Source organism: Anopheles gambiae, chromosome 3 (genome assembly GCF_943734735.2).
Source record: "Anopheles gambiae chromosome 3, idAnoGambNW_F1_1, whole genome shotgun sequence".
Classification (NCBI taxonomy): Eukaryota; Metazoa; Arthropoda; class Insecta; order Diptera; family Culicidae; genus Anopheles; species Anopheles gambiae.
Genome location: NC_064602.1, coordinates 56,691,066 through 56,704,483, shown reverse-complemented (window position 1 = coordinate 56,704,483; position 13,418 = coordinate 56,691,066). Strand labels below are relative to the sequence as shown.

General features: G+C 38.5%; 1 protein-coding gene across 8 annotated transcripts in view; it reads right to left on the bottom strand.

The window, feature by feature from the left end:
- Positions 1-13,418, bottom strand: part of LOC1278620 (protein groucho) — a 62,532-nt gene that overhangs the window by 5,549 nt on the left and 43,565 nt on the right. For 6 of the 8 annotated variants that reach the window (XM_061661108.1, XM_061661110.1, XM_061661114.1 and 3 more), the window contains exons 6-10: positions 9,215-9,352; positions 8,896-9,150; positions 8,693-8,797; positions 8,531-8,621; positions 8,381-8,470 (exon numbers count right to left, since the gene is read on the bottom strand). In XM_061661108.1, the coding sequence (XP_061517092.1) occupies positions 8,381-8,470; positions 8,531-8,621; positions 8,693-8,797; positions 8,896-9,150; positions 9,215-9,352 (679 nt within the window). The remainder of the gene's footprint in view (positions 1-8,380; positions 8,471-8,530; positions 8,622-8,692; positions 8,798-8,895; positions 9,151-9,214; positions 9,353-13,418) is intronic. The other 2 variants (XM_061661115.1, XM_061661116.1) reach the window with 1 other exon arrangement.

Genomic DNA, 13,418 nt, shown 5'->3' with positions numbered 1-13,418 from the left:
CGCGAGCGCCAATATGCGTAGTGAGAGGATCAAGCTAGCTCGCGAGCGCGCTGCCTGGACAAAATACGTAGTGAGAGGAGAAGGGGCGCTCGCGAGCTTTCCTGGTCTTCTCGCTACGTATTTTGGATGGGCAGGGCGCTCGCGAGCTACCCTGTTTTTTTCTGCACGGATTTTGGATAGGCAGTGCGCTCGCGAGGTAGGCAGTTTTTTACTGCATGGATTTTGGATAGGCAGTGCGCTCACGAGCTACCCTGTTTTTTCTGCACGGATTTTGGATAGGCAATGCGCTCGCGAGCTACCCTGTTTTTTTCTGCATGGATTTTGGATAGACAGTGCGCTCGCGAGCTAGGCAGTTTTTTTCTGCACGGATTTTGGATAGGCAGTGCGCTCGCGAGCTACCCTGTTCTTCTCACTGCGTATTTTTGATAGACACTGCACTCGCGAGCTAGGTTGTAGAGTCGCTGATAAACAGCTGGTTTTTAAAAAGCAAGGTATATTTCGACATACACAAATCGGATTTATAGTGGTTATAATACATATTACCTAGTTGTATTCGCTGCACAAAACCAGTCATTACGATAAAGAATATCAATTGTTTTGTAATAGAAAAAAAAGTATTCCAATTGCCGTACGCTATGTTTTTTTTATACAGGAGGACAGCTTTGCCTTATTGCTTAAAGACTCACTATAATAATGATTTGTGTAACATTCGTTCACAGAGTGACATTTTGTTTTTCTTCCTGCCTGATTATTATTTCATTCCTGCTAAAAAGATCATTATTTTATTAATGAACAGATGCCACGGATGAAAAAAATGGGGAGCACAATTAATGAAATGAAAACTCATTAGTGTGTTTTTTGCTCCCATCGAAGATGTAAAAAATGTGTATTTTTGTGTATTGATTTTTTCTCACCATTAACTGTATACTCTATTATTCGAGAACAACCTGCATTAATTAAGCAATACCTCACGAAAAATATCACCTATATCTGCTGTCCAATTAAAGGTATGGCTAGCGCGAGCGGACGAATCACCGCTCGCTCGTGATTCGCAGTAAGCAAAAGAGCCAGCTCGCTCGAATCGTCGCAAAGAATCATTTTGCCCATGTCTAATTGGGATGCTTACTCATACTAGGTTGGAAATATTGACAACATTGATGAAATTGACTGCCGACAATTTATATCAGTATTCTGAAAACAAATCGTAAGGAATCGGCACGTAAAGCTGAAATCAACAAGACGACGATTCCAAGACACCGCTCACATATCCACTGCCTACTTCCGTGCAACCTCAAGAGGTTGAATGGTATAGGGCTAGTGGTCTAGTTCGTGGTCGTTTTCATGCGATGAATTACTACATAAATTACTCCACGCCACGTTCACGATAAGAAAATCTATAGTTACACTAAATTTTGTACAGTCTGCTCCCGAGTTACGCGGTTTCTGCGTCCCCTACGAATCCGCGTAACTCGAATATCCGCGTAAGTCGAGTTTCACGTTTTTTGACAAAAATACTATTGATCACTCGGAGTTTTTTATTTAATTTAGTACTTTTATACACTTTATCATGTATTTGATATGATACGTGCAGAAAATCCTAATATTTCTGGCTTTTAAGCGGTTTCAATTTGTTAGCAAAAATGCAATTTATACCGAACTAGACGCAAATTGTACTGATTTGACATTTAATCTGTCAAAGGGGGCCTTCACGATTCTAGTTAGTTTTTTGTATGGAGTTTGACAGTTGGAGGCTGAAATCATGAAAACAATCCATACAAAACCACACAAAAAAACTAGCCTGCGATTTTCAGTCTAGAAAATTTTAGCCTAAAAGCAAAAATTAGATTCGAGTACCTGCTCGAAAACACGGGTTTGTTTACATTTATCCCAAGGTGCATTAAAGAGATCTGGTGATGGAATTCAGAATCAAAGTGCATGTAGTCCAGGTGGTCTCATAGCATGTTTTATAACCAAATTTGAATATCACTTTTTGACAGGATGGGTGAAAACTTTTGTTCAAACAAGCTTTCTGGAGGCTTGACGAATACTCAAAACACTCTTACAATCTTCATTCAGAAGTAGAAGCGACAAAAATCAGCCTTCTAAATTCATATACCTTGGGATAAGTCCACCTGTATATTATACTCACTTAGATAGCTGCTCGAAAACTGCTATACAATGCAAACAGCTGACAGGCTGAAATTTCAGCCTACGAGCTTCAAACGGAAAGGACCCCAAATTTAGAAAACCGCGTATCTTCGAATCCGCGTAAGTCGAGAACCGTGTAACTCGGGAACAGACTGTACAGTAAAAGTACAATTGGTCCTAAAACGTGTTTTGTTGTGTGGAAATGTTAGTAAACACTTTCATCAAACTGTCAAAAACGCTTGAAAAATATAAAATCGACCTATATATTATATATTATATAGACTTTATTTCATTGTTGAACACTTTTGTATCCAATTATTGCACAAATTCCAATACACTGAAACCGACAATAAAGAGCCCTGAAATAAATATTTTTCTATCGAAGACTACTATCAAGCACGCGGAACTACATTGGCACATCTCAACATGATTTCATTCCCAAGACATCCACTACCTCGAAACTTGTACAATTCACCAGTCTTTGCCACACTGCTATCTATGCGCGCAAGTTGATACTGTTTATACGGATATTCGAGCCGCATTATGATATTTTCTATATCAAATATCAAATATTGCGGAACTACTCCGCTCCCGTATTGGCTGCCCTACTCTTCTCACTTCAATCAATCTCTACACTCCTGCAAGAACGCTTCGATTCCGGGATCTGATTGCTATTGAGGACCGTCGTTCACGTTCCGGCCCAGCGATCCTCTCTATGTAATGTGCCGTGAATTCAATGCTGTCTGTCGTACATTCGAACCAGGAATGTCGCGCACTGACTTCTTGAATAGTGATCGTCATGCACGCTAGCTTCTTGTGTTACAGTTTGTAGCAATTTGTATGAGGTTAAGTCTTAGCGTGTAGTTTCGTTTGACAGGGCTAACAAGGTCCATTAAACTGAATAAATGAAATAAAATGAGAATGGTTAACAAAACACTGTCATAACGATGGCACGATGAAAAATGGAGGCTTTGGGCTGAGTAATAATAAAGGATCAATGCATTCTCATCTTGTGTTCCAATGATGAAACGAGGAAAGGCGAATTATGACTGCGACAAATGTAATGATGAGGTTTGAACAAGGGATCATCAATTCACACGAGAGTAACTGTACCAGTTAGAGTTAGAGTAACTGTACCAGTATTGGGTAACTGTACCAGTAAACTATCGTATTATGTTGTGTTATTTTTTATTTGCTGTCTCAAATGCATATTCTAGAGATATTCGTGAAAATGCAAACATTGGTACAATTTTCGGCAGGCTGTGCTTCTATTTTCGGGAACGCGAATAAGGATCGGAAAATGTTTTAATCAATGCAAATAGGTAGACAAAAATATTTTTAAGAGTTTTACACTCTCCCTCTCCTAAGATTGATGTTCAAACGTAGGGGAAAGCGGGGAAAATGGGCATGTTAAGCAGTTTACTGAATATTCCTTTGAATATGCCACAAAACACAATTTTTCGTTCATGATTGTATGCCTCCACCATTAATCTATGCATTAACATTGCCACATAGAATGAAAACAACTTTAAAACATGAACATTGTAAAATAAAAGTTAATGTTTTACGAGAAGCTATTTTGACACGCGGGGTAAAATGGGCATAGCCCTGGGGCAAACTGGGCATATGTACCAAGGTGGATTTAAAAATATCAGGTGGTGGACTCTAGTGCATTTTGACAATTCGTCACTTGACGTAAGGTCCCCAGGATTCAAACTTTGTTTACATTTATTAAATATGTTCATATAATTTCTCTACCCCATTTTTTCGATTAAACATTCTTTAAAAATATATTTTGGACTTCGCGAGTTCTTATTTAACATTAAAACATGGATTAAAGTGTGTTATTTTGTGTTGTTCCGTGAATTTATTGTATAATTCATTGTGTTTTGGACATTTTTGATGATAAAAATTAAGAAAGCATTATTTTTTTCAATTTTCACATTGATTCCTCATTATCTACAAGCCGCATGAACAATTTACGTGAGATTAGAACTCTTACTCGCATGATTTTAAATTTCGTGCATAAACAAATCATCAAATCTTTTGTTAAAATATCTCATTTTTTCGACAAAATCAATAAACATACAAAAATGCACATAATAACAAAGAAATCTGTTCTATTTGCTAAGCTTTGTGTGCGGAAACCAATGGTTAACGGTTCTAAAATGACGTAAAGTCCCTCAACTATGGCGACCCCCCTAAAGCCCTGATCCACCACCTGATATTTTTAATCCACCTTGATATGTACACAAACTGTGAAACGTCAAAACTCTGGGTCAATAAGGGGCACAACAACCGCGCTTAGATAATGGTCTATCCCAAGTGACATTTGCTCGAAATTGTTTTCCCAAATCTGCTCGATTAGTACTCGATACGCTTGAAATTGTGGATTTGTGTGTGATCAAGTGTGTTGAAAGCGCCAAAATTTTGTGTGTTCGTAAATTAGACGTTCCTCTATCGATGGACCATGCCCTCTAGATCATTTTTCATTCATAGCTATGGTTCATAGCTATAACAAAAGCTAATTTTGTGTGACGTTATTTTATAAAAAATGGATATTATTTAAGTATAAAATGGGAACATGGCCGATTATGACGATAGGAAACATAATTTCCGAGTGAATAAAAAGTGAATGGAAAAGCCATATCACAGTTGATCTTAAAGGACTTTTCTGAATTCCCTTAAACTGGTGCAGTTTAAGGGAAGTTTAAAGGTCCAGCCCAAGTGACATTTGCTCGAAATTGTTTTACCATATCTGCTCGATATGGCGCACGTTTCGTGAAATGTATTTTCGTTGTTTCGCTGTGAAATGTAGCTTTTCAGGAAAGACCTTCAGGGTTGTTCAGGAAAGCCCTTCAAATTCTTCCAAAACTATGTTATCAAAATTAAAACAATTTTTACACGTTTAAATCTACAAAATTGAATATTTTGAAGCTGTGCCTGTCATCATTATTGAGGCGACAAATACAACACCATAGCCTCACCAAGCGCCGTATGTCTAAAGCATCTGCCCATTTTGCCCCAAGCGTAACTGCCCATTTTGCCCCAAGCGTAACTGCCCATTTTGCTCCACGTAAAACATTTTTGTATTTTTTTGTTATATTAGTAAAAATACGCCTTCAATCGCCTTGCATGATTTTCAGAGGTATTTTAAGATATTAGCCTGATTTTTTGCCTGATCCATTAGGCCGCGGGGCCACGGGGCTTTCTCAAGCTGAGAAAACGTTCTCAAGCACTCATTTAAGTTTCTCAAGCACTCAAAACTTGTTCTCAGACGCGAGCCCGTGGCCGTCGTCAGTTTTTCTCACTCTGAGAAACTGATATTGCCAATCAAGCTTTAGTTGTAGCTTTAAATAGGAAATATGTTTTTGATCGCATATTTTTTTTTAATTTTTTTTCAATTCTAAACATTGAATACATTTTCCAAAGTGATTACCGGAAAACAAATAGCACAATTGCTCATATTTCAGATAGCCGATCACTGCCTCGTTAACTTTCTCAAAGATTCTCAAAGATTCTCAAAACTGATTTTGTTCCGATTCGACAAACGCTGAGAACGAGGATTTCTCAAAAGCACTCATGATGCTGCTTGAGAAAATGAGCGCTGAGAATCCCCATGGCCCCGCGGCCTTACAGACGAATGTCCTCAAAGAAGCATAAACATTTATTTTTCCTATAGGTAGTCAGGCCGGTCTCGTAGTACAGTCGTCAACTCGTACGACTTAACAACATGCCCGTCATGGGTTCAAGCCCCAAATTGACCGTGCCGCCATACGTAGGATTGACTATCCTGCTATGGGGGGAAATCAATTAGTCACTGAAAGCCAAACCCACAAGAGGTAAAGGCAGGCCTTGACCGACAACGGTTGTTGAGCCAAAGAAAAAGAAGAAGTCTAAGGAACATTCACAATCTAATATCTTTTTTTTTTCTTTCTTCTTACCCACAATCTAAGATCATTACAGCCTGAAAAATCAATTCACCTCAAAGAACCTGTCACGACAGACGAAGCTAAAACTATATAGTACCTATTGTGTACCAGTACGCACATACGCCTCTGAGACTTGGACACTGTCCTAATCTGACGAAATCCTCTTAGCCGCGTTCGAGAGGATGGTGCCCAGAAGGATACTTGGTTCCATATGTGCGGAAGGACAATGGAGGAGCCGTTATAATGACGTGCTATACGAAATGTACGGCGACCTCACTGTCGTGCAGCGTATCAAGCTCGCCAGGCTCCGGTGGGATGGCCATGTTGTACGAATGGTAACGGACGACCCAGCCCGTAAAGTCGTTTTAGGCCGTCCACGAGGATAGAGGAGGCGTGGTAGGCTCAAATTGAGGTGACAAAATGGCGTGGAGGCATCCGCCATTAAGGCCGGGATAACGGACTGGAAGACGAAGGCTCGAGACCGTGAGCGGTTTCAGACACTCCTGAGGCAGGCCAAGCCGAAAAGCGATTGCAGCGCCGGATAAGTAAGTAAATAAGGAACTGTCCCTAGTGGGCCCCAAAGTCAGTTAATGGGTCCTTTTCCATTTTAAGATCGTAGGCTGAAATTTCAGCCTATCTGGTGTTTGCATGGTATAGCAGTTTTCGAGCAGCTATCAAAATGGATATAACATACAGGTGGGCTTATCCCAAGGTGTATGTATTTAGAAGGCTGATTTTAATCGCTTCAGCTTCTGAATGAAGATTTAAAAAATGGTTTTGTGCATTTAACAAGCTACATCTATTTGTATAGTAAAGTCTATTTTTCATTCTACTATACGACCGGGTTTTTAAACGTTCTTGACTAAATATTTTATGCTTCAGCAAAAAGCACACCTGAGTTAACCTGATCGTACGTGCGACGAATCGATGTTTGTTTACATTTTTTGGTAAAAAGTACGGTATGATGTTCTTATAAACCAGGTTGGGTGCAAGTGCTTATCTTGCATGCAAACTGACTGCAAATCTCGCACGGGTTGGGAAATAGGCCATGATAAAATGAAAATGGTTATAAATTTTAATGATTTAACACTATAAAATAAGTTTAAGGTCGCGGGGGCATGAGGTTTCTCAACGCTAATTTTCTCAAGCACTCATGAGTGCTTTTGAGAAACCTGCGTTCTTAACGTTTGTCGAATCGGCACAAAATCGGTTTGATAATCTTTGAGAATCTTTGAGAAAGTTGACGATGCAGCGATCGGCTAGCTGAAATATGAGTAATTATACTATTCGTTTATCGGTAATCACTTTGGAAAATGTATTCAATGTTCATAATTGAAAAAGTTTCAAAAAACTTATTTTCTACTTAAAGCTCCAAATAATGCTTGAGTGGCTTTATCAGTTTCTCAGAATGAGAAAAATTGACGACGACCACGAGCTCGCGTCTGAGAAATAGTTTTGAATGCTTGAGAAACTTAAATGAGTGCTTGACAATGTTTTCTTAGCTTGAGAAAACCCCGTGGCCCCGCGGCCTAACGTGTTCAATGGTCCAATCTTGACCAATTCCAATGTCCAATTTTCAGTCGTTTTGCATACAATTTTAAGACCTGCGTCCAACCTGTCCTTTAAGTACTTTTTATTTTTATAAGCTGAAAACCTTAAATTTGCGGCCGAATAGCCAAATTCTAAAAAAATGTTCGTAGAGTTTAACGTGAAAAGCCATTTAGATAAAATAAAAGTAAAAAAATATGAATGTTTCGCAATATATATAAACGGTTAAAAGCCATCATCCAGAAATCAAAGACCATCCGTGCTTTGCCGATTGCTGCCTTACCGCAAGGCCAGACGATGTGAAATATACAGCGAAATGAACTTTTTGACAGGTGAAATATCTGTCAGATAACGCATCACAGCAACCAGCTGATGTGGAATGTAAACAAATAACGTGCACAAAATCGCAAATTAAAAAACTTCAATGTCAAGTGTATCGTTAATTTTAAGTCAACAGTTCATCATTTCTTCCTATGTGTAAATGTTCCGCTTAAGAAGAAACTCTATTTAAGTGATTTTGGAGAGCGGATGTTGTACCCCCCCCCCCCCCCCCCCCCCCAACCTTTACCTTTCCTTTAGATTTACCTGTCAAATATTTCGCCTATCAAATAATTATTTTCGCTGTATATTTCACCTCGTCTGGCCCCACGGTTAGGTGAAAATGTAGGCTAAGCCGTAATAATGTAAATCTAAATAATTAAAAAGGTTATTTTGGCGTGGCTATAACCTTATCTTAAATACTATTTAAATACCTGATCGCGGTGAGTGTGTCCCAATTCGATCTCTGTCCTGTACGTCAAGCTTCTTTTGCATCATACCATTTTCACGGGGCGATGCTGTTCCTAAAAAATCGAAATTAAGTTCAAAATTCAAACAAAGCTTTATCACAATTCAAAGTTTACCATTATGATGTTGATTGGGTATTGGACTCATTGGATTGGTCTCAGATGCATCATCCACCACTAAATCCTGATCCGACTTTTCTCCATCAGACTGTGAAATATACATTCATTGAAAGGACTTGTAGGAGTGACTCCACCTTTACTCATCAGATTGTTACTTACATGTCCCAAGTCTTTTTCTTCTTTCTTAACCTTCTTCAATTCATGTGTAGATTCTGGTGTTCTTGGGCGATATTTATCGCGATCTGAAGGAGAAATTGAGCTTCTCTAATGAGCAGCCCAAAACATAGAAAGAATAAGAGCAGAAGAAATAAAACAAATATAATCCTTTTCTGCATAGTTACTCTTAAAATATTTCTACATACGTGTCTATCATCCAATGGCATTATATTACTATTGCTGCTTTTGGATTCTTCGGGTCTGTGAAGTTCCTGTTTGTTGAGTATTGCCAACGGATGTTGAGGAGGCGTGCTACCAAGAGCTAATGGACCTCCTAGTGCTCCTGGTCCAAGGCTAGGATGAGGCATACCAACAGGTATCGGAGGCGCTCCATGGGCACCTGGAATTTGTTGAGCATGCATCTGTTGTAATAACCGAGGTAAATCAGGACGTTGTTGTTGCTAAAAATATACAAAGTAGTTAATATTTCAATGAACTTTAAACAAAATATCTAACAAAACTTACCCCTATCACACTATTTAATTCAGACATTGTAATTTGTTTAGCTCGTTCAACTGCTGTTAGTACTTGCTGTTGATGCTCTTGGGACAGAAACGGTACTATCTGCGTGATAATTGCATTTAATCTTTTTGATATTTCTGTCTGTAATTACATAAAAGACCAAAAATAGGATATCGTCAACAAAGTACGCTTTTAACGGCAACAAAGTACGATACAGTCGAATATTTAAACAAAAACATGGTACGGTAGCCAGCACACCATGTTTGATTAAATCTTGTACTAAACAGGCATGTTAAAAAAAAAATCTGTCAAGAGAGACGGCTTTGGGCATTATTCCTTAAATATGTTATCAATAATAATATTTATAATATTTACATTTTAATGAGTTTTTCTGTAGAGAAAATCAATTAATTCGCGGGTTACGTCTGTTTATGTCACGAGCCACAAGTGGGTTACGAATCATATGTTGTAAGTGATAACACTATTCAAAGCCGTTTTAGCTGAACCTCTGCTTCCAGAAACCGACTACTATGAAACGATGAGCGAAAGGTGTAATGCTCTAATAAAAGCGAATGTAATGAACTGTGCAATAAATACAATCCTCCCCCACATCGTGGCAACACCAAATCGGACTAGTTCAGCGAAGAATGCAGACAACTGATCGAACGTAAGAACAATACATACAAAACAACGCAACAACGGCATATAACGTAGGTAAGCGCAAAGGAGTATACAATATACTCCTTCAGGTTTCGATATGGCACATATTTGAGTAATATTCAACGTAACCTCTGCAGGTGGCCTGACTCGTTTTGGCGCTTCTACAAGAGCAAAACAAAATCCTCGCATACACAGAAATCTATTACGTACAAAGGAGCAACAAGTGCAACACTAATGAAATGTGCAATCTCTTCACGGATCGCTTCGCAGATTGCTTTTCACCGGCCATGAATGATACCGATACCATTGATGCTGCTCTCGTCAACACTCCGGCTGGCGCAATTAACATGAGTACTCCTTTCATCGACAGTGAGATCGTTTTATCAGCCCTAATGCAACTAAAGCCTTCCTTCGTTCCTGGACCCGACGGAATTCATTCTACCGTGCTGAAACGCTGTCAAACGACAGTAGCACCTATCCTTGCAAAAATGTTCAATGCATCGCTAGCCAATGGCTACTTTCTCAAAACATGGAGGAATTCTTGGATGGTTCCTATTTACAAAAAGGGCGACAGGACAGATGCCATCAACTACCGGGGTATTACATCTTTGTGTGCCATTGCCAAGGTGTTCGAACTAGTGATATACAAAATATGCTATATGCATGCCGCAGCTACCTAAGCCCGTATCAACATGGATTCGTGCCAAAAAAGTCGACTACCACGAACCTGGTTGAATTTGTAACCTATTGCACTAGTCAAATTGATGCCGGAGCTCAAGTTGATGCAATTTATACAGATCTGAAAGCAGCATTCGACTCTCTTCCGCACGCAATTCTTCTCGCTAAACTCGATAAGCTAGGATTTCCCTGCTCGCTCGTACAGTGGCTTAAGTCTTACCTAATTAATCGCACATACATCGTGAAAATTGATAAGCACATGTCCAAAGGAATAGTCAGCAGCTCGGGTGTGCTCGGGTGTACAAGGAAGTAATATTGTCCCGCTTCTCTTCATATTTTCCATCAACGATGTTACCCTCGCTTTACCTCCCGACAGTGTCAGTCTGTTTGCCGACGATGCACAAATTTTTGCGTCTATTCACAACACAGGTGATTATACATTCCTGCAAGACTGCATCGAAATCTTCTGTTCGTTGTGCAAGCGTAATGGACTGACTATCTGCATCGAGAAATGCTACTGTGTGTCTTTTAGTCGATGCAGGAGCCCAGCCACTGGTACCTACTTCATAGACGGCACTGCAGTTAATCGACAAAATCATGCCAAAGACCTGGGCGTTCTGCTTGACTCTAGTTTGAATTTTAAACAGCATATCGATGACTTTGTAGCTAGAGGAAATCAATTACTTGGCGTGGTTATCCGGACAACTAATGAATTCCGCAACCCCATGTGCATCAATCAAAGCTGTCTACAACTGTATCGTTCGTTCGGTTCTGGAATATTCATGCGTAGTCTGGAGCCCAACTACTGCTTCTTCAATTGCTCGACTTGAGGCGATTCAACGTAAGCTCACGCGATATGCCCTACGCTTACTTCCCTGGCAGGATCACAATAATCTTCCTCCGTATGCTGCGCGGTGCCGTCTTCTAGGCCTTGAACCTCTTTCGGTTAGAAGACGCAATGCACAGTGCTCTTTCATCGCTGGATTGCTAAATGGCTCTATCGACTCATCGCCTTTGTTGCATCGAGTCGATATCTATGCACCATCCCGTACACTTAGGTCTAGAGAAACTCTACGGCTCGCTCAACCCCCTTCCAGCGCTGGTCGGTCTGACCCTATGATCCCCATGTCGGCTGTCTTCAACACTGTCTCGGATTGCTTCGACTTCGACATCTCAACTCAGTGCTTCAAGGAACGTCTCCGGCTTTTGCCGTGGTCGTTTTGCAAGAATTGCGATGCAAATCTTGTTTTTGTTATGTATTTTTTTTAATGAACTGTTACATCTTAATTAGGCCATACGGCCCGTTGAAGATTTAAATAAATAAATAAATAAATAAATAAATAAATAAATAAATAAACAAATGAATAAATAAATTAATAAATTAATAAATAAATTAATAATAATAATAATAATAATAATAATAATAATAATAATAATAATAATAATAATAATAATAATAATAATAATAATAATAATAATAATAATAATAATAATAATAATAATAATAATAATAATAATAATAATAATAATAATAATAATAATAATAAAAATAATAATAATAATAATAATAATAATAATAATAATAAAAATAATAATAATAATAATAATAATAATAATAATAATAAAAATAATAATAATAATAATAATAATAATAATAATAAAAATAATAATAATAATAATAATAATAAAAATAATAATAATAATAATAATAATGGCGGACGCCTCCACGCCATCTTGCCACCTCAATTTGGGCCTATCACGCCTCCTATATCCTTGTGGACGGCCTAAAACGACTTTACGGGCTGGGTCGTCCGTTACCATTCGTACAACATGGCCAACCCACCGGAGCCTGGCGAGCTTGATACGCTGTACGACAGTGAGGTCGCCGTACATTTCGTATAGCACGTCATTATAACGGCTCCTCCATTATCCTTCCACACATACGGGGCCAAGTATCCTTCTGAGGCTCATGGAGAAGTATCCTTCTGAGCATCATCTTCCTCTCGAACGCGGCTAAGAGGTTTTGAACTGTCATTTCTCAACAGCACGGCTAAACGGACAACCGGAGCGCTCCACTATAATTTTTGAAAAAACTGGAGTATTTTGTATGTATCTGTCATTTTGTAATAACATATATAGAAACAGTAATACATGTTTTGTATCTAACGCGGGAGGTTCAGCGTTATTGACTAAGATATATCAAATGAACTATACGGCTTAAAAGCGGCAATAAAAGGAGTTGAAACGTTGCGTTAACATCTAGAGCTGTGTCAAACTCATTTCATCAGAGGGCCGCAAGTACAGATTTTCAATGATTCGTGGGCCGCAAAGTTGAGAATAAAAAATATACCTCAATATTTATATAAAATACTGTTTAATATCATTACTGTTAAACAAATTAACTTTTGTACTCCTCGCTTCAAATCTGGAATAGTTTCTTATTTACAAATTTGCTATGTTTTTTTTTTCATTGTGCACTTTTTTATTTGAAAAAAAAATGTTTAATGTACTTTGAAAGTCACATGCATTGTTTTCATCCTTATTTTTAAAATAGGACATTTCTCATTAGTCGCGTTCTAACACGGCAGTTCTGTTAGAAAATATCGCTCAACCACACTTTTTCACTGAGATAGGGGAAGTCTACCAGCCTGTTGCGAATCTTTTTCAAGCCATCTGACCTATCCACCGCCGGATGAATAAAAAAAAATTGCCTGCAATTTTTTGACAGAACAAGAGGAAATTTGTAATGAAACGTGTTTGAACATTATTTTTCGCTAATTTACAAGTTCCAAGGGGTATATGGTGGTATATTCATGTCTAATTACAAGAACCCATATTTTACGAATAATTTTGTTAAATTACGATAATT